The 22,930-nt window shown below is 62.9% G+C and overlaps 2 protein-coding genes across 3 annotated transcripts; one reads left to right on the forward strand and one right to left on the reverse strand.

The window, feature by feature from the left end:
* Nucleotides 1–74: 74 nt before the first annotated feature.
* Nucleotides 75–10,306, reverse strand: LOC111156227 (telomere maintenance 2). Of its 2 annotated transcripts, none has more exons than XM_022516971.1 (21): nt 10,157–10,306; nt 9,039–9,374; nt 8,023–8,300; nt 6,908–6,976; nt 6,524–6,671; nt 6,124–6,226; nt 5,787–5,855; nt 5,535–5,676; nt 5,310–5,446; nt 4,822–4,907; nt 4,488–4,589; nt 4,135–4,223; nt 3,860–3,951; nt 3,605–3,721; nt 3,412–3,483; nt 2,277–2,441; nt 1,763–1,854; nt 1,327–1,426; nt 1,135–1,199; nt 770–885; nt 75–435 (listed from the first exon to the last, which is right to left on the reverse strand). In XM_022516971.1, the coding sequence occupies exons 2-21, from the start codon at nt 9,371–9,373 to the stop codon at nt 329–331; spliced, it is 2,484 nt and encodes an 827-aa protein (XP_022372679.1). In that variant the 5' UTR covers nt 9,374; nt 10,157–10,306; the 3' UTR covers nt 75–328. The 2 variants fall into 2 exon arrangements, with proteins under 2 accessions (XP_022372679.1, XP_022372680.1); XM_022516972.1 differs by lacking the exon at nt 10,157–10,306 and adding an exon at nt 9,961–10,013.
* A 3,196-nt stretch (nt 10,307–13,502) lies between these two features.
* LOC111156049 (pentraxin 4) lies at nt 13,503–19,301 on the forward strand. Its single transcript, XM_022516629.1, has 3 exons — nt 13,503–15,158; nt 15,825–16,470; nt 18,198–19,301. Exons 1-3 carry the CDS (start codon nt 15,018–15,020, stop codon nt 18,839–18,841), a joined length of 1,431 nt encoding a protein of 476 aa, XP_022372337.1. The 5' UTR covers nt 13,503–15,017; the 3' UTR covers nt 18,842–19,301.
* The last annotated feature ends 3,629 nt before the right edge of the window (nt 19,302–22,930 follow it).

The following is a 22,930-nucleotide window of genomic DNA, read 5'->3' on the forward strand; positions in this document are numbered from 1 at the left end:
TTGGGGCGTGTCAGTGCAGGAAGGACGACCTTGGGCCCATGGAGCTACACCCTGCCCGAGCAGTGAGAGCCGTGTGGCCTGGGCTTGAACACGCGCAGCTCCTTTTTATTCTTCCTTTTCGTAGTTTTTTTAAAGTCTTCTGTGTTCAGGTGAGGAAGGGGCTTGGGGACAGGTTGACAATCAGCCCGCAGGGGCCCCAGCAGCTCCCTCCCTCCTCGGAACCCCCGGTCCATGCGCAGGTGCCCCTGTCCATGGGGGCAGCACCCGAGGGCCCGTGCGGACGGCTGGCGGAGCACGGGGGCGGGCCAGGCCAGCCACGGCGGGCGGACTACGGAGGAGCCGGTGGGACGAGTGCGTGTCTGAGCTTCTCCAGAAGCAGCAGCGCTCTCACCGCCAACAGCCTGCAGTCCTCGTCAGGGTCCTGCTCCGCCACGTCTGCCAAGAGAGCACGCGCGGCGGCAGCATCACCCGGCTGTGCGCACCAGCCCCCTGCGGTTTCCTCTCTGGGAGGTCTTCCTGCACAAGCCCCCGTGGGGTCTGGCTGTCCCCCACCAACCCTCCCCACGAGACAGCAGCACCTCAGACCCCAGCAAAGGCCTCTGCCCCATCCCCGCATGGGGGTAGGCCCCACTCTCCTGGGGCAATGGTGGCAGGGAGGCAGCGGGACGGAACAGACACCTCTAACTCCACGGGACCCGTCCTGGGACACAGGACGCCTCTGAACCTATAGCACGAGGCCCAGAGCTGTCCCTGGGGGCCTGGTGCTCACCTGCCAGCCAGGGCCGGGCTTCCAGCAGCTCATCAGGCAGGTCAGCCAGCAGCCGCTCGGCCGGAACGCTGAGCAGGACAGAGGAGACCGCAGACAGAAGGCCCTGGCGCACGTAGCTGCCAAGGGAGGCCAGAAGGCTGAGTCCTGATGGAACCCCAGGCCAGGGAGACCCCACTCCTCCTAGGGGTACAGCAGACCCACAGGCAACCAAAGCATGCTCGACCCCCTCCCACCCCTTCCTGCTTAGAAAGGGTCAGGCCAAGCTAGGAACCCCCCCACCCCCATCTGTCCACATCACAGCAGGACGTGGAACCCCGTCTCTGTGTCCACATGGGACCACTGCCCTCAGCCCCATGGCCACTCACGCGTCACCATGGAAGCGAAGGGTCCACACGAACTCCAAGAAGGCCTTGCCCATGGCCACAGCCGCCTGAAACCGCACAGGCCAGTGGGCAGGGGCCCTGGCAGCCAGAAGCAGTCCCCACCTTCAACCCTATGCTTTGATCCAAGGCGAGGCCCTATGTGGGGACAGGCACCAGCTGCCACCTCCCACTCACCGTGGTGTTCACTGCCAGGTACATCAGGGCCCCTAAGGTGTGGACCAATCTCCCAAGAACCAGTTGGTCCTCTCCCAAAAGGTCAAAGGTCACCAGAGGCCTAAAACACAGAATCCGGTGACCGAGCAGGCTCCCCAAACCCCTGGGTCACCAAGGGACATGCGGGGCCCCAGAAGCGCCTCCTCATTGCCTGTCCCCAGGCGGCACCCAGAGTCACGAGGGGAAGGCGCTGGGCAGGTGCAGAGCAGGAGGGGTGTCGAGGCACCAGAGCTGGCTCCAGCCCCGCCCACCAGAACCCAGCACCTGGGAGACCTCCACACAGGACACCTCACGGAGCTGCACACTGCCCCAGCCCAGGTTGCCTCCCTGCTGGAGGACCGCAGACCCCACGCTGGGAAGCCTCCTGTCCCCGAGGGTCCGCATACCTCCCACTCACCTGTCAAAGTGCCGAAGGAGTGGGAAGAAGAAGTAGCCAGCCACCAAGTTGAATTCATTGGGGCGAGCGTCCGGTCCCCGCCGGGCAGAGCCCTGCAAACAGACGGTGCTCAAGATGCCACCGTCCCTCCCCCGTGCAGGACTCCCGCTGCAGGAGCTGTCCTGTGCGCCGTGGAGTATGAGCAGCTCCTGCCCCGTGACAGCACCCACCCAAGGGACCCGATGGCTCAGCACACGCCAGGTCCCTTCTTGCTGGTGCAGGATTCCTCGGGCTGTCTTTGTAAGCATGTCACAGTCCTGTTTTAAAACCATGTCACTTGGATGCCCTACAGCACGTGTCCCTCACTCAGTTTGTACCACAGACTCCCGTCACAGAACACTAGTACTGGCCCTGTCCCGGTCCTAAATCAGCTGCCACCCCCCGCACCTCTGTGAAGGCAGCGCCTAGAGGCCACGGACCACTTGGCACCTACTTGGGTCCCACCCACAAGGACCTGGCCTGGGTCCCGGCTAACCTGAGAGAACCGCCGGGTCTTGTTTCTGATCCGTTTCTCCACGACCGCCCGCCAGGCGGGAGCCGGGGTGCTGCTGGGCTGGGAGCCGGGACTCGGGGAGCTGCACTGGGGAGCCTTGGGGAGGCGCCCAGGCCGAGACAGCTCCTGGGCAGCCAGAGTCAGGACCTAGAGGAGAGGGAAGACCCTCGAGGTAAACTGAGTGCCCTCGGGCCCTCTGCGCCGTTGGCCCCACAAGCTGTGCTGGAGGACGCTTGGGGGTCCACACAAAACATCATTCTGAGTATCCCGGCATCACTGCACGTGTGGGGGACAGGAGGGAAAGCTGGACGTGCTCCTGACAACAGCCCGGTGGCCTTGCTCTGCACCCGGAGCCCTTCTATTCCAGAACCTCATCCCATCTGGCGCCCAGACACCTGGGAAAAAGAATGAGGCTCTGACCCAGACTGCACCCGGAGGGGCCCCGGAACACAAGCAGGACACCCCAGCAGTCACGGCCACAGACGGCAGCCTGGTGCTGGCAGGCCCCGGGCCAGGCAGGGCAGGCTAACAGCCATTCCTCTGAGGGGGACGCAGGATGCCAAAAGTCACACGCCACTGTGAAGGCACCAAATGCCACGGAGCGGCCAGCATAGAGATGGTGACCCTGTTCAGAGCCGCGACCGTGGGGACTGTGCAGTTCGGGGCCAGTGAGCTCACGTCGCCTGGCCACCACCACCACCTCCAGAATTCCTGTCTGATTCGGACCCCTGGCCCTCACAGAGGTGAGATCCCACAGCCCCTGCACCCAGGACCGGCTTCCCCGCCGACCACCGTGGCCGGGAGGTGCCTCTGCGCCATGGCGGCCGTTAGAACTGCTTCCCGTGCGAGGCCCAGCAGCGGTCCATGGTATGCACAGACCCCATGTGCTCACCTGAAGACGGGAAGTGCCGCACAGAATTGTCTCTCAGTAAAGCTTTTGTCTAAGGTAAAGGGCGCGGCCGCCACCTAATCCCACACGCTCCCGAAAAAACCCCCGACAGGCGCCGGTCCCAGCCCCTGAAGTCCAGCCGCAAGGGAGCTGGGAAGGTCCTGGTCAGGTAGCTCTGGGCAACTACCCGCCCTGCCTGACGAGCGGGCAGAGGGCGCGGGCACTCACGTCCAGGATGTCCATGCGCTGCCGGAGGCTGAAGTTGACGGCATAGAACTGCGAGGTCAGGTACTCTGCGACCTAAGCCGGGCACACAAGAGGCCGCTGGGGGCCGCCACCCAGGGCTAGGGGCCCCGTGCAGATGCTGCCTGGGCGGCAGGACCACAGCACCGCCCCACCTCGCCCCACCCCTGTGACTCACCGGAGCCGGATCTGTGACCACGACGGCCACTAGGGCTCGCTGGCGCAGCCCCTCAAAGCCCACCACACTCGTCTTCTCCTCCAGGTGCAGTAGCACCTTGGCCAGCTCCACGCTCACCTGCGGGCACAGGGGTTGGCGTGCCTCAGCCCCCAACTTGCTCTGGGCCCCCGCAGCCCTCCACCTCCCCATCCCAGCCATGCGCGGGCCTCCTGGGCAGACACCTACCCCGCCCTCGACATCCCCTGCCTCGCTCACCTCACGAGCAGCAGCCGGACTCCTGAGAATCAGCCCCTCGAGAGCTCGCAGGGCCGCCTCCCAGCGCTCCCAGTCCTCACACGAGGTCAGGGCTACATAGAACAGATGGGCCAGCGCTGGTCCTCAACCCTGACCTCATGTGAGGCAGAGCCTACAGCCAGAGTCTGGGCGCTGGGCGGAAGCAGAAAAGTCCTGGGACCTGGGCAAGGCACTTCCCACAGTTGAGCCACCCCAGGGCAGGTGCCAGCAGGGCTCCCGATGGGGAAAAGGCCCACCTTCCATGCAGTCCCGGACGTAGGCAGGTGCCTTCCCACTCTTCAGCTCTTGGTCCCCCGACATGTCATACGGGACAAGCTCATCATCACTGGGAAGCAGCAGAGACCACAGGGCCAGTCCGTCACCCAGGAGCAAGCAACAGGCAGGCCATGCTCCTGAGCCACCAGCACTCACCCCGAGTCCCCAAAGCCTCAGGAATAACAGATTTTCCTACTAGGGCGCCCCAGGAGAGCAGTGCTGCGAGGCTGATCCACGACCTCCAGACAGCATGGGCCGCTGCGTGTGTGGGGCTCTGATGCCAGCACAGAGCTGCCCCCCACCTCTGCAGTTTCCACCTGAGACCAGCCCCTACCTGTCCAGGTCAGAGCCCGAGCCCTCCGGCCGGGCCTGGGGGACACCACCATCCGTGCTCCCTCCGTCAGGGGTCTCTGCAGCCGCTGGAGCCACACTGGGGCTTCGGAGAACAAAGAAGGAACCCTTCAGGGAGGCCCCACTCAAGTTTCTGGCCTCGGAAGCCACCTTGCCCGGGAAGTGCTCTCCCTGCTGCCGCCCTGCACTTCTTTCCTGGTGTCTCAGCAAGTGGAGTCCAGCATGACAAAGTAAGGAAGTAGCACATGTGCGGGAACGGGCTCTGCCCAGCCAACCATGGCCGGAGCTCGGGGACCATGGGGCACGGAGACCCTCACCTCGCCTCCACCTCCGCGGGGCTGTCAGCCGCAGGCAGGGGCGCCGCCAGGGCCAGCAGCTCTCGACTCAGCTCGTCCTCTTCATACTGCAATGCACACAGGCTGGGGCCAGCAGGGGAGGGTGCCGGAGGGCGGCCCATGGCCCTGGGAGCCTCCATCACTGCCCGCAACTGCGCAAGTCTCCGCAGGGCAGCGGGCAGCCCGACCTCCGGAGTGGCTGGCATCCCCGAGGACATCCCAGGGGCTGCAGAGGTGGAGGGGAGGGGACGCCTGTCCACCATGCCTGAGCCTGTCCAGAGAGGATGCTTCCATACGCCCCAGGGAATCCTCCTGGGGGCAAGTATTAAGGCAGTCGCTCGGGGGCTATTCCCCTCCCCTCGGGGTCGGGGCCCTCAACTCCACACCAACAGGCAGATCCGTGGACCCAGACCGGGGAAGGCGAGGTGACCTCGGGACGGGGAAACACCGAGGGCGCGGCCCTTGTTCACCTGGAACCTCAGGCGAGGACCCTCGGGGTGGATCCGGGCACTGGCCACCTCGGCCACGATCATGCCCAGACGGCGCACGGCAGGCAGGCTGCTATCCAGACGGTTCTTCACTCCCACCATGAGGCTCGCCAGCAGCTCTGCAAGCACCGATGGCCATACACTGAGCACCGAGGGCACGCGGGGCCAGGCCCGGGGATGGGACGGGGTGCCTGGCCGCTTGCTCACCGTCTCGGCTGTCCCGGAGCTCGGCGTCCCCCAGGTGCGCCAGGCAGATGAGCAGGGCCGCGCTGACGTAGCGCTGCTGCGGGAGGGGCCCATGGCGCATGGCACTGCTGCTGCCCCACGTCTCCAGGAGCTCCCTCAGCACCTGGCGGGCGGCACGGCGCCATCAGACAGCCCCACCACCAGGCCAGGAGGGCCTCTTGCTGGCACCTCTGGCCCGGACCAGAGCGCCGGGGGTGGGGGTACCACGCATACCTGCACAAGGAGCGGGCGCCGCTGGCTGTCCATGGCCAAGTACCCCAGGAGGCTCTGCAGCGTGGGCGTCTGGGACACGGGCCGGCCGTCACTGTCTGCTGGGCGGACGTCAGCTACCCACGTGACAGGCTGAGGCCCACCCGGCCAGGGGTCCCCGAGCAGACGTCAGCTACCCACGTGACAGGCTGAGGCCCATCCGGCCAGGGGTCCCCGAGCAGAAGCGGGGCTGGGCTGAGGCTCAGCAGTGTTTTCCAGGTGACTGAGCTCAGCTCCACCTGCCGCGGTCACTTCAGGGCCCCAGGGCGGCGCTCAGCCCACACCCTCACCACAGCCTCACCGAGTGCCGGTGCTGGAGGAACAGAATCTTTCGGGTCATCACAAACCGGGCCTTCCTACTCTTCACCACCAGGTTCCCCAACAGCCGCGAGAGGACTTCGGGCCTGTGAGGCACAGTTGGGGGGAGACAGGGAAAAGCGTGCACTCCAGCCCTCCCCAGCTCCATGCTAACCACTGGGGGCCCAGGGCCTGTGCCTCAGCTCTGAGTCGCACCCAGTGCCCCTTCCTCCCGGGAATAGCCCAGCGCGTCGACACTAGAGGATGTCCTTCCCTGCTCTGGCCACATCTCGTCAGGGTAACGAAGGAGGCAGCAGCTCTCCGCGTGAGCTCAGAATAAGCGGGAGAGAACGGGACACTTGCCATCCCTGGAGGCCCTGCCTCCCGCACTCCTGGCTCCTTACCCTGCAGCGACCTCCACCAGTCCCGTGAGCAGAGCCTCCATGGCCCGGTCGGGCACACTCTCCATCAGGCGCCAGCAGACCCTCTGCCAGAGGCAGCTGCCCTCGCTGAGTGCCGTCAGCCGTGGCACCAGCACGCCCAGGATCTCCTCTGAGGGGACGCACATAGAGGCCCTGAGCTCGGGGCCGTGTGGCATTCATGGTCCACTGGCCTGCCAGCCCAGCCCCTTCTGGGGGCAGGGTGGGTAGCAGACCCAGGCTCCCCAGGCGAGGGGACCGCCCTCCACAAGGGAAGTGTGCTGCCCGCCCCTGCTGGGGATGGCCGCAGGAGGGATGGGAAGACGTCCAGAAAGGGCGGGGGCTCCTCCCGGGCCAGGAAACACTCACTCTGTCTCCCGTGGACGCAGGCTTTCCCGAGCACCCGAGACAGGAAGGAGACGGAGCAGTCCCAGCCGCCTGCGACAAGAAGGAAAGCGGGATTTTAAAGCAGGGCAGCAGCGAGACCACGAGACAACCCCCGACCGGGCAGGAGCAGACCCCACTTCTGGACAGGCGTCTGTGCCTCGTAGACGCGCCACTCCTCTCCATAGAGCTCCGCCTGAACTCTGAGGAGCACCGTCTCTAGCTAGAAGCACCCGGCGTAGTTCCTGAAAGCCTTCCACGCCCCCGCTGGCTCCATCACCTGCGATGACCCCACGCAGTACAGACCAGTGTGGGGGCACGGGACGGAGGGGGCACCAAGGGGAGGAAACGGGTCATGGGGACAAGGGGAGGACAGGCCCACCAACCCACCAGAAGCACCCGGATGGCGGGGCCCAGCGGGAGGCAGTCAAGATGTGCACGACGGACGGGAGCACCGGCCGCCTCGAGAGCAGCGTCTGAGATCCTGCGAGGACGAGGCGGACGCAACCCCCCACAGAAGCAGACGCAGTCAGAACGCGCTGGCGGCTCCTCCCAGCACAGTGCAGGAGCGCCCGCAGCCTGGCTGAGCCCGACAGAGCCCGTGGGCTGGGAGGATGCCGGCGTGTTCCGCCTCACCCTGGCTCCGCACCCTCTACAGGGACGACATGAGCGCGCGCGGGAAGGGCACCCACGCCACAGTCTTGGTGGGACCCTGTGTGCGCCCTGTGACAGGAGAACAGCGAGTGGTGCAGACTCCAGGCCCGACTAGAGCAGCAGAGACCGAGCGATGTGGTCTTTAAGACGCTCAGTGAAGGCCCCAGCGGTGAGCAGCCCCATCTGGACGGCTCCCCCAGTGCGTGCAACCAGGAGCTAAAGGAATCAAGGTCAGCACCGTCTTCAGGGTCAATAAGCCAAGAAGTGGGTGCAGCTCAGTGTGTGGGTGACCACACCCCAAGAGGAGACAACTGACCTGCCACTGGCATCGCCCAGAGAATCCCAAGTCCCCAGGGGCTGTGAGAAGCCAGGGGCAGGGGGCAGGAGGGAGGGACGGGATGGTGACCAGAGAAGATGGCTGGAGGGACACTGTGGGGGGCCCGCACCTCGGAGGGAGTCCACCACTGCCTGCAGCGCCCGCATGATCTCCTCGCCGAGCAGAGGGAAGTAATTCTGGGGGAGGAAGGCCTCCAGGTTCTCCCGCTGCAGACGGTTGCCCAGCTGGTCGGGCAAGCCCACCACCTTGGTGAGGAGCGTCTCCTGGAGCAGAGGGAAGGCCGGCTCTGCCGGCGGCCGACACTGGCCCTCCATCACAGCGGCCATCCTGCCCGTGCTCAGGAACCTGGCCAGCAGCTGCGCCACCTTCATCAGACGGAAACTCGGGCTGCAACGGAGCAGGAGTGATGGGCAGAGGCGTGAGCCCCCATCCCTGGCGTCCCGGGCCCCAAGGAGGAGCAACAGCCATCCTTAAACAAGTAATCCCGCAGCTCAACTGGCACGAGGATCTAAATCCCACAATCCCACTGCCAAGCCGCCAGTCACGGGTGGGGCGTGAGCGCCCGCGGGGCCCAGCACCGATTCCCCACCGTGCAGTCGCCGGACGCTGCCACTCTCCTCTCCCGCTCCACGCTGACCCTGCGGTTTACGGCAGCAACCCGCAACCCAGTTGCGTCAGAGCACAGCGGCCATGTGGCAGGACAATCTCATGCTCTGACACTGAGTCTGGGAACCGCCGTGAGCTAGGTGTCCCCACAGGTGCGTTGCGGGGTCCGGAGGGCCCTCACTGGGGAGCTGAGAGCCATGGAGGGAAGCAAAGGGCCCCGCGAGGAAGCCCACTGCCTACCGACGTCACCCCAGCCTGGAGCAACCCACTGCCTAAGCCATCGGGATGGGAATGCTCCCTCCCGTCACTAGTGTGGCAGGAACCAGAGCAAGGACTGCAAAGGAGATTAACATAAACCACCTTAAATTTTCAGACGCTCTGCTGGGCACGCATTCTAGTCTCTCACCTTTCAGGACACCACATTGTCAGAGAAGCTGGACAACCTGCTGGTTTGCAGTCCTTCAGGCCACACTCCTGCTTCGGACATTACAAGTGACCCTATCATCAGACCCCACTCACCCTGCAGCACCCTCGATGGACTCCATCAACACCAGGAAGGCTTGGTCAGCAGGGCCCTCCAGGAAGAAGCTGGCCCACAGGTCCTCCAACTGGCCGTCGGGCAGAAGCCCCAACCAGCCTGGGCTCAGCCTGCCCACGAGACATCTGAGGACGGCGGAGAAGTGCATCCTGGCGAACTCCTCCTGCTCCCCGGGAAGGGCTGGGTTCTCTGCTCCCTGGAGATACCGCTTCAGGGCCCCCAGGGTGGAAAGGATGTGGCCGCCATCCTCAGAAGTGGAAAGGTTGTGAAGGGCTTCCCGGACAGCGAGCAGGACGGTAGACCGTGCCGGTTCCATCCTGGAGGCCACAGGATAAGCCCGTGAGAAGTCCATGGAGCCCTTGGCACCCACGCAGGGCCGGTCTCAGACAAGAAGTGTATTTCACATGCTCTCAGAAACCCCACTCTCTGCCCCCCTCCCCATCTCTCCTCACCCCTGCTGTCGCCCAGCAGTACCCTCCCCCTACAGCATCTTCCAAGTCTGTTCACAGCTGGGTACCCTCCACAGTACGGCACTGTGCCCCTGGGGCACAAGTGGGGGTGCTGCTGGTACCTAGGGAGTGGGTGGTAGAGGCCAGGGATGCTGGTCAACACCCCATCTGGGCAGGACAGCACCCAGAGCAGAGGCTAGTCCAAACTCAAAGGTGGGCTGTGCTGTGAGGCTGGCGGACCCTGGACCACAGGCCTCCTATCACTTCTCCCCCAGAAACCAGAATCCTCTCTGCTAGTATTTGGGGTCGCGGGCTCCTGCGGGGTTGAGTACCATTAGGTGGGCATCTATCACCGGTGCACCCAGACACTAGATAAGGCTGCATGAGAAGGGCCCCCACGAGCCGCCTCCCCACCCAGCCGGGTCTACGCGGTCTGTGCCGGCGACCAACCCACCCAACGCTCCCTTGCCCAGCGTGCGCTCGGAGTCCACATCGTGGCGTGGCGGGAAGGGGCCTCCTGGGGCCGGCTGGGGGCCTGGGGGACGGGAGGGCGGTCTCCGGGGCGGGCTGGGGCCTGGGGGGGTGGAAGGGGCCTCGGGGCGCGCATGGGCCTGGGGACCGACGGGGTGGGGGTCTCGGGAGGCGCGCACCCGCTCGGTCCTGTCCCGGAGCCTCCTCGGCGCGCTCACGGCCCGCCCCGCCGCGGCCACCCCTCCGCCGATTCGCCACGGCCGCGGAGGCCCAGCTCCGTGTGCGGTTCCCGGCCTAGAGCGTGAGGCCGCGGAGCACGAGCTCCCCGCGCGCTAGCAGAAGTGCCGCTGAGTTTGCCGAGTCTGTGGGGCCGGTCCCCGCGGGCAGGTCGCGACGAATCTGCCGCGACGCCGGCGGCCCGGAAGAGGCGTGGGGACGAGCGGCCGCATCTGCGCCTGCGCCTAGCGGGGGCGTGGCCCTGGTGGGCAGGACCCCCAGATGGGCGGGGCCGACAGGGAAAAGAGCTTTCCACGCTGGGGTCGCCAGCGCAGGTGGCCGTGTCTGTGGGCCGAAATCCGGTTCCTCGGTGGCCGCTTTCCAAGGGCTGCTCTTCATCTCGGCGCACGTGCGATGGGCAGCGTCGGGTGCGACCTGCGAAGGCCTCCGGGAGGCGCCGGTTCAGCCTCGACTGCCCTAGGCGACGTCCGGGAGGCAGGCCTTCGCTCGGCGCGCTCCGATTAAATGTCCACTGCGCACCCCAAGCCCTCCTCGGGGGCGGACCGTGAGGCCGAGAGTCCCCGCTCCTGAATCAGGGGCACAAACGGAGTGCAGGCGGGACGTGTACGATGCCAAAGACTGATGGGAAAAACTGGGCAGGGGCGCCTGCGTGGCGCAGCCGGTGGAGCGCGGAACTCTCGGTTTGGGCCGGGGTCATGGTCTCGGGGTCGTGGTATTGGGCCCCGGCTGCGGCTCCCCGCTGGCCGGCCGGGAGCGGGCTGGAGACTCTCGATTCTCTCCTAGTGCCGCTCTGCCCGTCCCCGGCTCGCGCGGGCGCGCGCTCTCGCTCTCGCGCGCTCTCAGATCAGATCTTTCGAAAGAGAAGGCGGCTGGCTCGGGAGTCTGGTTTTGGAATTCCCGCCCTGGGCGCCCGCAGGAGACGCGCGGGAGCGGACAGCTGCGGGCGCAGGGAGCGCAGGTGCGCGGCAGCTGCAGCCCGGGTGTGGGCGAGACGGGGCCGAGCGCTGGCCCGGGTGCCCGGCGGAGAGGGGCTGACTGCGTGGATGTGGGCTGGGCCAGGCTGCGCGGAGTCCCGGAGGACGCCTTCTTGGGACTGCGGGCCTCCGCCCCGGCCGCCCCTGGGTTGGAGCCTCGCTCTCCACTTGCTATAGCGGCTTCTCTCGACCTTGACCCCCGTGTTTCCAGCAGGCCTGCCAGGTTACTAGGCGCCTCCTGCAGCCGGACACAAACCTCTCTGGCCTTCACGTGTCTGAAAAGTGCGTTTGCTCTTTGCTCCGGGCAGGTTCACGTTTGAGCCTGATGGACAATTTTAATTTAAATTAATTTAATTTAAAAATAATTTTCACTCGGGCGTGCGAAGGTTTGTTCCTCTGGGTTTATTATTATTGTGTTTATTTTACTTCAAAGATTTTATTTATTTGGTTTTTTTAAAGATTCTATTATTTATTTGACAGAGATCACAAGTAGGCGGAGAGGCAGGCAGAGAGAGAGGAGGAAGCAGGACCCCAGGATCATGACCTGAGCCAAAGGCAGAGGCTTAACCCACTGAGCCACCCAAGTGCCCCAACAAAGATTTTATTTGACACAGAGAGAGAGCACAAGCAGGGGGAGCAGCAGGCAGAGGGAGAAGCAGACTCCCCGCTAAGAGCAGGGAGCCTGACATGGGACTCAATCCCAGGACCCTGAGATCCTGACCTGAGCGAAGGCAGACGTTTAACCAGACACCCCGCCCCTCTGTTTTTGGCAGCCAGCCAGCATTCAGTTCTCTAAGGAGAGTCTTAGTCTTTCCCATTGACCAGGTTTTTCCTCCGCAGACACTTCTAGAATCCTCTCCTCATCCACGGGGTTCTGACACTTGGTGACACACAGTCTTGAGACTGACGGATGCTCTCGACTATGACACCTTCCCAGACTTTCTTCCCATTTTCTTTTCTTTCTTTTTTTTTTTTTTAATTTTACTTACTGGGGCGCCTGGGTGGCTCAGTGGGTTAAGCCTCTGCCTTCCGCTCAGGTCATGATCTCTGGGTCCTGGGATCCAGCCCCGCATCGGGCTCTCTGCTCAGCGGGGAGCCTGCTTCCCCCTCTCCCTCTGCCTACTTGTGATCTCTCTCTCTGTGTCAAGTAAATAAATAAGATCTTTTTAAAAAAAGATCTTATTTATTCACTTGACACAGAGAGACACAGTGAGATGGGCAACGCAAGCAGGGGGAGGGTGAGAGGGAGAAGCAGGTGTCCGGCTCAGCAGGAAACCCGATGTGGAGCTCAATCCCAGGACCTGGGATCATGACCCAAGCCAAAGGCAGACACTTAATGACTGAGCCTCCCAGGCGCCCCCCCCCCCCTTTTCTTCAGTCTCACTCTCCGTACTCGCTTTTCATTGGATTGACCTTGAAGGGCATGTTTTCTCTCTCTCTCTCTCTTTTTTTTCTTTTCATCTCTTTGTCTTCTTCCCCTATTTTCTGGGCAATTCTTTAAGCCTTGCCCTTTAGCTGTCCTGATTTTATTACTAATTTGGAAAATCCTCGTTTTCATCCTTCTGGACCAACTTCATTTTTTATTATTCCTTTTCTCGTAATATCCACATTTCCGCCTTGCGGGCACAAAGCTTTTCTTGTCTTCCTGGGGGTGATAATTAAGATCTTTCAGAGCTTTCCCTTGGCTCTCTGCGTTTTTCTGTTTGGGCAGATTTCTGTCAGAGGCCCCGTGTCTAGAGATGTCTAGTTTAGCCTTCATATTAAGCCCAAGACGGTTAAGGGCCAGAAGCTGTGTATGTGGATGAGGGGAACTTGCTTTGACAGATGGGGGGAAGGGAGACTCTTGCTTCTTCCCAGGGTTAAAGAAGCCCCTCCTCCTACCTGGGGGCAGGTGTCTGGCTGTGGCTGCTGCTTTCTGGAAGCGGGTGGAACCCTCAGCGCCCCACAATTTAAAATGCAGCATTTTTCTCATCTCTTCCTTTTTAAGTCAGTTTATTTATTGAAACTAGCCTCCACGCCCAATGGGGGCTTGAACTCATGACCCTGAGAGTAAGAGTCACGCGCTGTACTGACTGAGCCAGCCAGGCGCCCCAGCAATATATTTTATGTAACCCAATCAGTCCAGAATGTTACCTCTTGAACACATAGTCCCATATAAAGTATGATGACTAGTGAGGTGGTTTGCATTCCTTTTTTGTACTAAGTTCTGAATCCAGTGTGCATTACATCCCTGGCGGACCTCAAGGCCAGTCACATGGCAGGGGTTCAGCCGCCCACGTGGCGCTGGGAACCGGTGGGGGGGGGGGGGGGGGGGGAGCCAGCTGACCACATCCTGCGGCGGCGGGATTGGTGAACAGAGCGTTCACCAGCTGCAGGAGCTCAAGGAGGCCCCGGGGACCCAGGAGCTCTCTATCCAGATTCACATGAGTCCCCTCACTCAAGCCTGTGCCATGCCCCAGCTTCCCAGTGTCCCTGGATGCCCTTGGCCTCTCAGAGCTCTCTGTAATAAACTGAACGGTGGTTCCCAAAACGTAGGTCCAGGTCCTAGGCCCACCCACATGAATGCAAGCTTTTTCAGAGCCCTGGGGAGGAAGGGGCAGGGCCCTAGGACATGCGGCACCAGGGGCGCAGAAGAAAAAATTCCCTGTTTTCAGCTCCCCTGTGGGGGTCACGGGTTACCAGCCCAGCCGTGAGACTCGAGCACAACCAGTGGCCTAAGGAAGTGGGGCAGGTGGGGACCTCATCCCAGGGAGCAGAATAAAACGACGGTCAATTAGACAGCCGTGCAAGGTTCCTCTTCCCCAGGCACCACTTCGATGGCAGCAGAAGGACAAAGGTGAAGGAGCCCAGGGCTGAGGAGAGGGCAAGGGGAGCAGCACTGGAGGCACGGATCCAGTGTGGCCTGGGAGAGTGACAGGTCAAGGGCAGAGCCGGGGGAGCTGCGCAAAGAGCCCCCCAAGAGAAGGGAGGGAAGGAGTCAGTGTCCCCAGGCCACGACCAATGACCTGTAACCAATGGAGGTCCCAGGTCAGTGGGTCCCAAGCTGCGCCTTCCCAAGGCTCCAGGGAAGACCGCTCCGGCCTCGTCCAGCTCTCCCTGCACCCGCAGCGCCCCAGTCTCTGCCTCTGTCTTCCCACGGCCTTCTCCCCTGTGTCTCTTCTGTCTCTTGTAAGGACCCCCTAATTCAGCATGGTCTCCTCTCGAAACTTTTCATGACGTCTGCAGGGGACTTCTTCCCAAATAAACTCACCTTTGCAGATGCACGGGGATTCACAGGGTTAGGATGAGGACCTACCATTTCGGGGGCCACCGTTCAGCCCACCATGCAACCTCTACCGCAGAATAATTTAAGGTGGCCCCCAACCCCATTTCCTTTGCCTTATCCGAGGGAGAGAGGTAGGCTTCACAGGCCCCTCTGTGCACGGCCCACACGCTGGGCCCCACAGCAGACTTGGCTCCAGAGGCTCCCCGGCCCCTGCCCGGCCCCAGCCTGCTTCAGCTTCTGGTTTTTGGGAGCTGAGTGCATGTGTCCCCTGCTAAAGCAATCACCTCCGCATGGCTCTGAGCCAGCCAGGCCAGGGCTCGCACCCAGAATTGTCTTCCAGAGAAACTGTTTGCATCTGTTTTAAGCTTGTGTCCTTGGGAACCTCTGGCTCTCTAGAGCTCACTGACTGGAGGGCAAATGCTTTTCATTAAGGTGGCAGGAGGAAGCTGACTCCCAGCCAGAGTGGGAGAAGGAAAGCCGCTGCACTGGCAGGCTTGGGGGGGTGGGGGCAGCAGCGCACGGCCAACGGCCTTTCAGTCGGGGGCTCCTCTCCACGTTGACAGGATGGGCTGCCCGCGGAGGAAGGCCCTGTCTCTCCTCCTTATTCTTGTGCCGGTGCATCTGCACAGGGCTTTGTCGCAGGGAGCCAGCCCTGCAGGGCCAAGGAAGCCATTTCTCGAGCGGCTCCGTAGGCTGGAAGAGCAGGTGAGTGTCCCTACCACGTGGGACGGCTGTGAGTGCAGCTGTACAGCAGACGCAGCGACAGACGGCGAGCGTCCTGCTCTGGAGACGCAGGCGTGAAACGCAGGCTTCTTTCCATCCGTGACTCTACTGTCCCCTGCAGTGGGCCACCCGTAGAGTAGGCTGCTGGGCTCTGCTGGGAAGTCAAGCCAACCGATGTGGGGGACAGGGTGGGAGTCGGACTGGGCGGCGGAGTGGGATGCCCCAAGAGGGGGCGCTGGAGGGGTGCTGGGGTGTGCTGGGCATCGGGGTGGGAGCTCTGCCGGCACTGCCCGCTTTGATCCCCAGAAACCACTCATGAAGCTCGCCCTGCCCTACGTCCACTCAGGCAGGACCCCGAGTGTCACAGGGTGGGGCATGCAGGGTAGGGGGGTGCGGGGAGATGGGAGCCTGAAGCCCTCACCCACAGGGTGCAGCCCAGAGACCTTGGGGTGGTCACGCGCGTCTCTGAGCACGGCCGCCATGGGGCTGGGGCTGGTCATCGGCCCAGCCCTGGTGCCGCTGCCTGGGGAGCCGGTCAGCATGGGGCACGGTCGGGGGGTGACAGGCACCCGGAAGCGTGAGCGGGAAGGCTTGTCCTGCTTCCTCGCTGGCCCGAGGCCCCTGCGACTGTTGTGTCTCTCTCTGTAGTTCCGGAGGTTCCAAGAGGTGACCTTAACCCACCTGCAAGACCTCGCCAGGAACTACAACCTGTCCTACGACGTCGATGCCCGGTTCCAGAGCCTGGCCCGCGAGACCCAGGCCGTGGCCCTGGCTGTGAACCAGTCACACGCTGCCGTGCAGGGTGACCTGAGCCACCTCAAGACCTGGATGCAGAAGACGCAGCGCAGAAGCCGGAAGGTGGAGTCCAGGCTGCTGGCCCTGGGGGCCGCCCTGAGCGAAAGGGACCGGCAGCACACCCAGGACAGGGAGGACCAGGAGGCCCGGAGGGGCGCCCTCTCCAGCCTGGCCCCGGCCGTGAGGGCCCTGCAGGACACGCTGGCTCACCTCACGGCCCTCGTGCAGGGCCAGGATGCCAGGCTGGGTGCTCTTGAGGCCCGGATGCAGGGGGCAGGTCCCAGCACTGCGACCCCGGCGCTGACGCCGGCCCAGCCCCTCACCTCACCTGGGCTGCCCAGCCCCAGCTCCCCAGCGGTGCACAGGGGGAGGCAGGTGCTCAGACCTTCGCCTGAGACCAGGGACCCGCCTCAGGACTCCGCAGGCCATCCGCAAGGGACACGGGCACCCCCTGGCCCAGGCAGCCAGCAGGCATGGTCCCCCGAGAGACCAGGAGAGAGTGAGTACCACAGCCTGCCCTTACCCCGTCGGCCTCCCCTCTCCTCCCTCGTGCCTCCTCAGGCCTCTGGTCCCCTCTGAGCAGCCTTCTCCCCTGAGCTGCGGGGAGAGGACACTTCACAGCCCGGCGCACCCCCCACAGAAACGGGGGCCATGGGGGAGGTGATGGCCTGTCTGCAGGCTCTTCCCAGCGCCCTGGAGCAGACGTGCACAGACGTCAGGTGCTGCCCAGGGGGTCCCCCACTCCCTCCTATGACCGCTCTCACAAGAGCTGGTGGGTTAGCAAGACGTCCTCCGCCGCTCAGGGATGTGGTTTATGCCGAGCGGGGCCCCTCTGCGGAGCTGGCCCTCTGCTGTCTCAGATCTCCCAGGATAGGGTTTCTTGGGCACTACTGACATCTGGGGCCTGCGGGGCGGCGGCGTTGCCCCAGGTGCTGTGGGGTTGAGCAGCGGCCCCGGCCTCTACGCGCTGGAGGCCCGTCCATCTTTGCCTTGTTTTTGACTGGATTGCTTCTCTGTCTAGCTGACCAGCCCTGGGGCCCCGGGAATCGGAAGCAGGGTTCCCCTCCCTCTGGGTCGGTCTGGCAGCCTCACCAATGAGACGGAGCTGATCGGCTGACCTCAGAGGGACCACCAGGGCCCCTGGGAAAGATATGGGGATCGCCAAAGTTCTGACAACCAAACTACCTGCAGATATCCCTAGGTGTCTGCTGGGGGGGGCAGTCACCCCCAGCGGCACCTGCTCTATGTTGTTATTATGATGATGACTATTATTTTAAAGAGAGAAAGGGGGCAGAAGAGGCAGAGCAAGAATCTCAAGCTGACACCGTGCTGAGCTCAAAGCCCAACCCAGGGCTCGGTCCCACAACCCTGAGATCACATGACCTGAGCCAAAATCAAGAGCCAGACACTTAACCGACTGAGCCACCTGGATGCCCCCTGCCCTAGATTACAACAGATATCCCTGAGGGGAAGAGAGGGGCTGGGAGCCCTCCATCCTTGGGTCCAGTGGGCTGGCAGGTGAGACCTGTAGGTCCCCAGCCTGCCATTTGGAACCCCAGACCTCACCCCACCCCATAGACCCCTCTGTCAGGCTGACCTGAAGGGGGGTGGCCCCAAAGATGTTCACATCCTGACCCCTGGGCCCTGTGGATGCAGCCCCTCGTGGGGTCAGGGGACTTTGCAGCTGTGATTACAGATTGTGAGACAGGAGGGGATCTGGGATTAACACCAGGGTCCTCTCGGGGGAGGCGGGAAAGTCAGAGAGGGAGCTGGGACCGCAGGGACGGACGGAGGTGAGAGGAAGGTACTTTGACGACGCGGGAGGGGCCGTGAGCCACGGAGTGGGGGCGTCTCCGGAAGCTGACGGGCAGGAAAGGATTCTCCCCGGGGCCTCCACCTGGAGCCAGCTGCCTCCGTCATGGCTTTAGTCGGAGGGACCAGCTCTGGCCTTGACCTCCAGAAACGGAAGATACTCAGTGCATGTTGTTTGGAGCCCCTGAGTCTGTGGGGCTCCCACGGCTGGGGGCATGCCTGCAGGCTCACTCCCGCCAGGGCGTAGACCACGCTGGCTCCCAGTCTCCCCACCTGCAGGACAGGCCCATCGTGCCGTGAGGCCCACAGGGACCCCGCTCGGCCAGCCTCCCGGCTCGTGCTGAGGCAGCCCCGCCGGGTCTGCAGCCCCTGCCTCCGCGTGCTGCTGGGGCTGACTCCCCTCTCTGTTTCCAGCCTGTGACGTGGGCCCCGTGCTGGTCTTCCCTAACGCCTCCACCCAGAACGTCGCCTTCCTCAGCCCCGGCTTCCCGTGGGGTCTGCGAGCCCTGTCCGTCTGCAGCTGGGTGCGCACGGCCTCGGGCCGCCTGGGCACCCTGCTGTCCTACGCCACGGAGGAGAACGACAATAAGCTCGTGCTGCATGGCGGCGGGAACTCCCTGGCCCCGGGCGCCATCCACTTCGTGATCGGAGACCCGGCCTTCAGGGAGCTGCCCCTGCAGCCGCTGCTGGATGGCCGCTGGCACCACGTGTGTGTCATCTGGACGTCCATCCTGGGCAGGTACTGGCTGCACGTGGACCGCAGGCTCGTGGCCACCGGCTCCCACTTCAGGGCGGGCTATGAGATCCCTGCAGGAGGGTCCCTGGTGCTGGGCCAGGAGCAAGACAGTGTGGGCGGTGGCTTTGACAGCTCTGAGGCCTTTGTGGGGAGCCTGGCAGGCCTGGCCATATGGGACCGGGCGCTGGTCCCCGGGGAGGTCACAAAACTGGCCACCGGTAGGGAGGTCCCGGGGGGCGCCATCCTGACGCTGGACGACGCCCAGTGGAGAGGCGGGTTTGTGCAGCAGGTGAACTGCAGCTGCCTGGAGCTCTGTCCCTGAGGCCCTGCACTCTGGGTCCCCACAGGAGCAGCCGCCGCCGCCCTCAGCTACCCCTCCCCAGCCACCCCAGCTCAAGTGCCCTGTCCAGGTCCCCTCTGGACTGACCGGGAGGCGACAGGGCAATGTGGGAGGGAGGGAGCAGGCTGACAGGTGCAGTGAGGCCATGGGAGGACCCACGGGCTGTGACGTCATTCCCGCCTGTGGGGGCAGGACTCCATGGGGCCTTGCGCCTGCGCTGGGTTTGCCGATGGAGAGCCCCATTTTCGTGGTACCTGGGTGGGTGCATTTGAACTGCCATGGCCCTCCTTTGAGGTGGCTTAGAAAGCGTCCCCTGGGTGGTCCTTGCTGCCGTGTCCCTCATGAAAAGGACCAGGAATCTATTTCCTGCCCCGAAGCCCCAGCGACTTGACCGGTCACTCCGGGGCCTCCATCAAGCTGCCGCTGTGGGAGTCCGTGAAGGGAGCAAGCGATTCAGAAACAAACGGAGCAGTCGCCGGCCGCACTTTCAAGGCACCCTCGTTGGGGTACTATGGGAGCAGGAGCCAGACGGCCACCGGGATGTGTGTCCAGTGCAGAGATTGTCAGCGAATTCACAGAGCTGTGCCCCCATCACCGCAACCTAGCTTCAGGGTGTTTCCATGCCCCCCCCCAAGTCATGCCTGTTAGCGGTCGCTCCTGTCTCCCCAGCTCCTGTGCCCCCTGACCGGCTCTCTGGGCGATTGGCCCGTTCTGGGCGCGGTGGCACACTGGGGCCGGGTCCTTTGCCTGCTGGGCGACCCCCCGCCCCCAGGGACCCCACACTGCTCCGTTCACCGGCTTCCAGTCTCTGGCTTTTGTGAATAAAGCTCTGCGAGCACTCTCACATGAGTCCTTGTGCAGACACGGGTTCCTGTTTCCCTTGAGCGGGGGCCTGGGGCTTGAATTTCTGGGTCTCGTGGGGAACTCATGTCTGAACTTTCAAAGAAAGACCGGTTTGCACAGGGGCTGCCTCCCTCTCCGTTCCCACCCCACCCCTGCCGGTGTGAGCTAGATGTCATCTGTCTGCCAATGTTTATTTTTACAATTCTGAAGCGAGGCCCCTAAAAGATCAGGCACCGACAGAAGGGCCTTACGTTTCAGTGTGATGGAAACGAACCCCTACGGTATCGTGGATTCTCACGGGAGAACCAAACACGAGCTCACACAATCAGGAAGGAGGCCATGAAGACAGGAGAGGGTGCTCGGGCAGAGGGGGGCACCACGGGTGGGAGAGGCGAGGAATCACCGAGTTCAGAAACAGGCTCGGTTCTTAGAACTCTCCTTGCTTTATTTTTTTATTTTTAAGATTTTATTTTTAACTAATCTCCATACCCAACGTGGGGCTTCAACTCACGACCTCGGGATCAAGAGTCCCACACTGCACCAGCTGAGCCAGGCAGATGCCCCGAGAACTCCCCCAATTTTGCTTTTTTAAAGATTTATTATGCATTTGTTTGGGAGAGAGCACGCATGTGTGCGTGCATGAGAGCTTGGGGAAAGGCCGAGGGAGAGAGAGACTCTCGAGCTGACTCACCGCAGAGCACCCCATGCATTGGGGGTGGGGGGCACTCGATCTCCCGACCCTGAGATAATGACCTGAGCTGAAACCAATGGTCAGATCTCGGGCTTAACTGACTGAGCCACCCAGGAGCCCCTCCCCCACTTCACCCTCACCAGTCAGACTGGCCAGACCTCGAGGGGCCGCTTTCAGCCCTGAAGCTTCTCCTTGAGGGAAGTGCTCTATCTAAATAATGACTTCCTGGGTCTTCTAGGGCACTCCCATCTCTGCAGAGCTGTGGTCCCAGCCATCAGGGGCGTGAGGCCAAGGACGAGGTGGCTGCCTCCCCACGAGTCAAGGTCAGAGGAGGCATTCTAGGACTTAAATCCCCCTGGGTGGCCCCACGGGTGTTCCCTGAATCACTGACTTCGGCTTCCCCTTGCACTTCCCCAGGGCACATGCACCTTTAGGGACCGTCTCAGGCTCTTCTCTCCTGGGCCCCTGGGACTTTCTCTGGAGATCTTGGGATGACATGCTGCTTTAGGGAACACTGGTAATCTCTTTCTTCAGGGACGGCAGGGTCCCCAGCATAAAAAGACCACATAGGGTATTATTTCCGGGCCCTCCCCTTCTTGTGGGTACTTATAACGTCTGGGGGACCCAGGATGGCCCACCATTCATAGCAGCATTCCCCTACAAGTCCACAGACCTTAAAGCCGCAGGAATAGGGCAGAGACAGCAAGCCACATCCACACTCGGGAAGCTTTGTGGGGAGTAGGATTCCAGGAGGACAGAGTGGGCTGGGGAAGGGCTTGGAGTCAGGGCTGAGACAGCGTCAGGGAGGGCTCTGGTTACTGAGAATTTGGTCTGTCCAGCAAGACAAGGGAAGCCATGCACGGTTTGAAGCAGGGCAGTCTGCACACAAATCTTGAGCAATCGGCCATCCCCACAGGGTCAGTTTCCCCCCTCCCTGCCCAACCTTGCATTCTGAAGCCTGACCACCTGTGATCCATCAAACCCTATCTATGACCTGAGCCTGTTGTGTTTCCAGGTAAGGACAGCATGACCCTGAGGCGCCCTTCTCATGCTACAGGGTTTGGGGCCTGGTGAGAAGCTGGGGCTGGCTTCTCCCTCCCCACCCCCAACCCCCGGCCTGTTCGTCCTCCAGAAGGACCACTGGGCCTGCACAAGTACAGTCAGACCCCTCATCTGTCTGACAGTTTTGGCCTTCGGGACCGGCCACAGAGATGCCCCCTGACCTTGAGCAGGAACCCCTTCATCCAGTCCGGTCGGTCAACACATGCCTAGCCCCAGCCCACCTGAGCCTCACAGCTGGTGTGCCAGGCCACAACTCAGGGCCGTCACACCGCCCTGGCCCATCACTCGAAAGGACAAAGCCAGATGACACAAATGAGAAAATACCCTTTTTAGAAAGAACGTTGTTCTCAGAATTTCCAAAAGAGCATTGCACAGTCATTGTGGGGAAAATTCAAAACCCTGTCCCACTTCTCTTATTCTGGTTTTCGTTCTGATTTCGAGTTATGTGGGGGGAGGGGCTCTATTCCTTTTTCAGCCTCAGAGCCTCGGAAACACCCCGTAAACTTTTTTCTTTTGACAAGTTTCATACCTAAAAAACAGAAGTTGCAAGACGAGCATATTGTGGTCATACAGGTTGGGCCTAGCCTGACCGTGTCAGCACTCGGCCACATCTGGTCCCCTCTGTCGCAGGCTCCCGTCCCCATGATGGTGCAGGTGCCCGCGTCCCAGCCCATCCACCCGCATAGACCCCGTGTCTCCTGAGAACAAGGACTTTTCCTGCGGTGACCCCAAGACAATGTTCACCTTGGGCAGGGAACCGGGCAATCCCCCACCCAGCCCAGTGCACGCCCAAGGTCTGCCAGTCGTCCCAGCGAGGCCAGAGCCGCCAGGAGCCTTCAGCTGTCCTGTCCCTTCAACCCCATCACAGAGGGCGGTCCTGGCCCTTCGCGGCGGAGCACATCCGCCTAGCAGGGTGTGTGCAATTCCCCGGTGGTGAGGGGACTCGGCAGCCATGCCCCAGAGCCGCGCCTCCTTGTCAGCACAAGCCCCGGGAGGCCCGCGCGGTGCTCAGCCTGTCCTTGGGGTCCGGGGGGCATCCGCGGGGCTTCCAAGATATCTTCCCCTTCCTGCTTGTCGATAACATGCAGGCAGATGCCGAGACCGCGCACGGTGTCCGCACGCAGCGGACCTGCCCGGATGGTGGAGGACCCGCCCGCCACCGGTCTTTCCTCCCGCGCCGCCACCTGCTCCGGGAGGGACAGCCTGCCCGCCTTCCTCCCCCTTCCTCCTGTCCAGTCCTCGCCGACCCCGGCTCCCTTCTCCGTTCCTGCTGCGATCCGTTCTTGGGGACCCGGTCCCCGCTGGTCACCTGAGCGGCGGCGGAGCACCCTCCGCCCCAGACGGCGCTGGGGCGCGGGACTACAACTCCCAGAAGGCCTCTGCGCGCACGACCCCGCGCGGCCGCCGTCGTGCCTCAAGTGCGCAGGCCTCGCGGATCACGTGGGCGCGGCGCGGGTCACGAGAACAAACACCCG

This window comes from Enhydra lutris, unplaced genomic scaffold (assembly GCF_002288905.1).
Source record: "Enhydra lutris kenyoni isolate GAN:26980312 unplaced genomic scaffold, ASM228890v2 scaffoldscaffold45, whole genome shotgun sequence".
Taxonomy (NCBI): domain Eukaryota; kingdom Metazoa; phylum Chordata; class Mammalia; order Carnivora; family Mustelidae; genus Enhydra; species Enhydra lutris.

Coding starts and splice junctions, on each gene's coding strand:
- LOC111156227 (XM_022516971.1), bottom strand. CDS start 9,373: ATGGAACCGGCACGGTCTACCGTCCTGCTCGCTGTCCGGGAAGCCCTT. Junction 8,301..9,038: donor TCCATCGAGGGTGCTGCAGG/GTGAGTGGGGTC, acceptor GCTCCGTTGCAG/CCCGAGTTTCCGTCTGATGA. Junction 3,484..3,604: donor TGGTCACAGATCCGGCTCCG/GTGAGTCACAGG, acceptor TGCCCGGCTTAG/GTCGCAGAGTACCTGACCTC.
- LOC111156049 (XM_022516629.1), top strand. CDS start 15,018: ATGGGCTGCCCGCGGAGGAAGGCCCTGTCTCTCCTCCTTATTCTTGTG. Junction 15,159..15,824: donor TCCGTAGGCTGGAAGAGCAG/GTGAGTGTCCCT, acceptor CTCTCTCTGTAG/TTCCGGAGGTTCCAAGAGGT. Junction 16,471..18,197: donor CCCCGAGAGACCAGGAGAGA/GTGAGTACCACA, acceptor CTCTGTTTCCAG/CCTGTGACGTGGGCCCCGTG.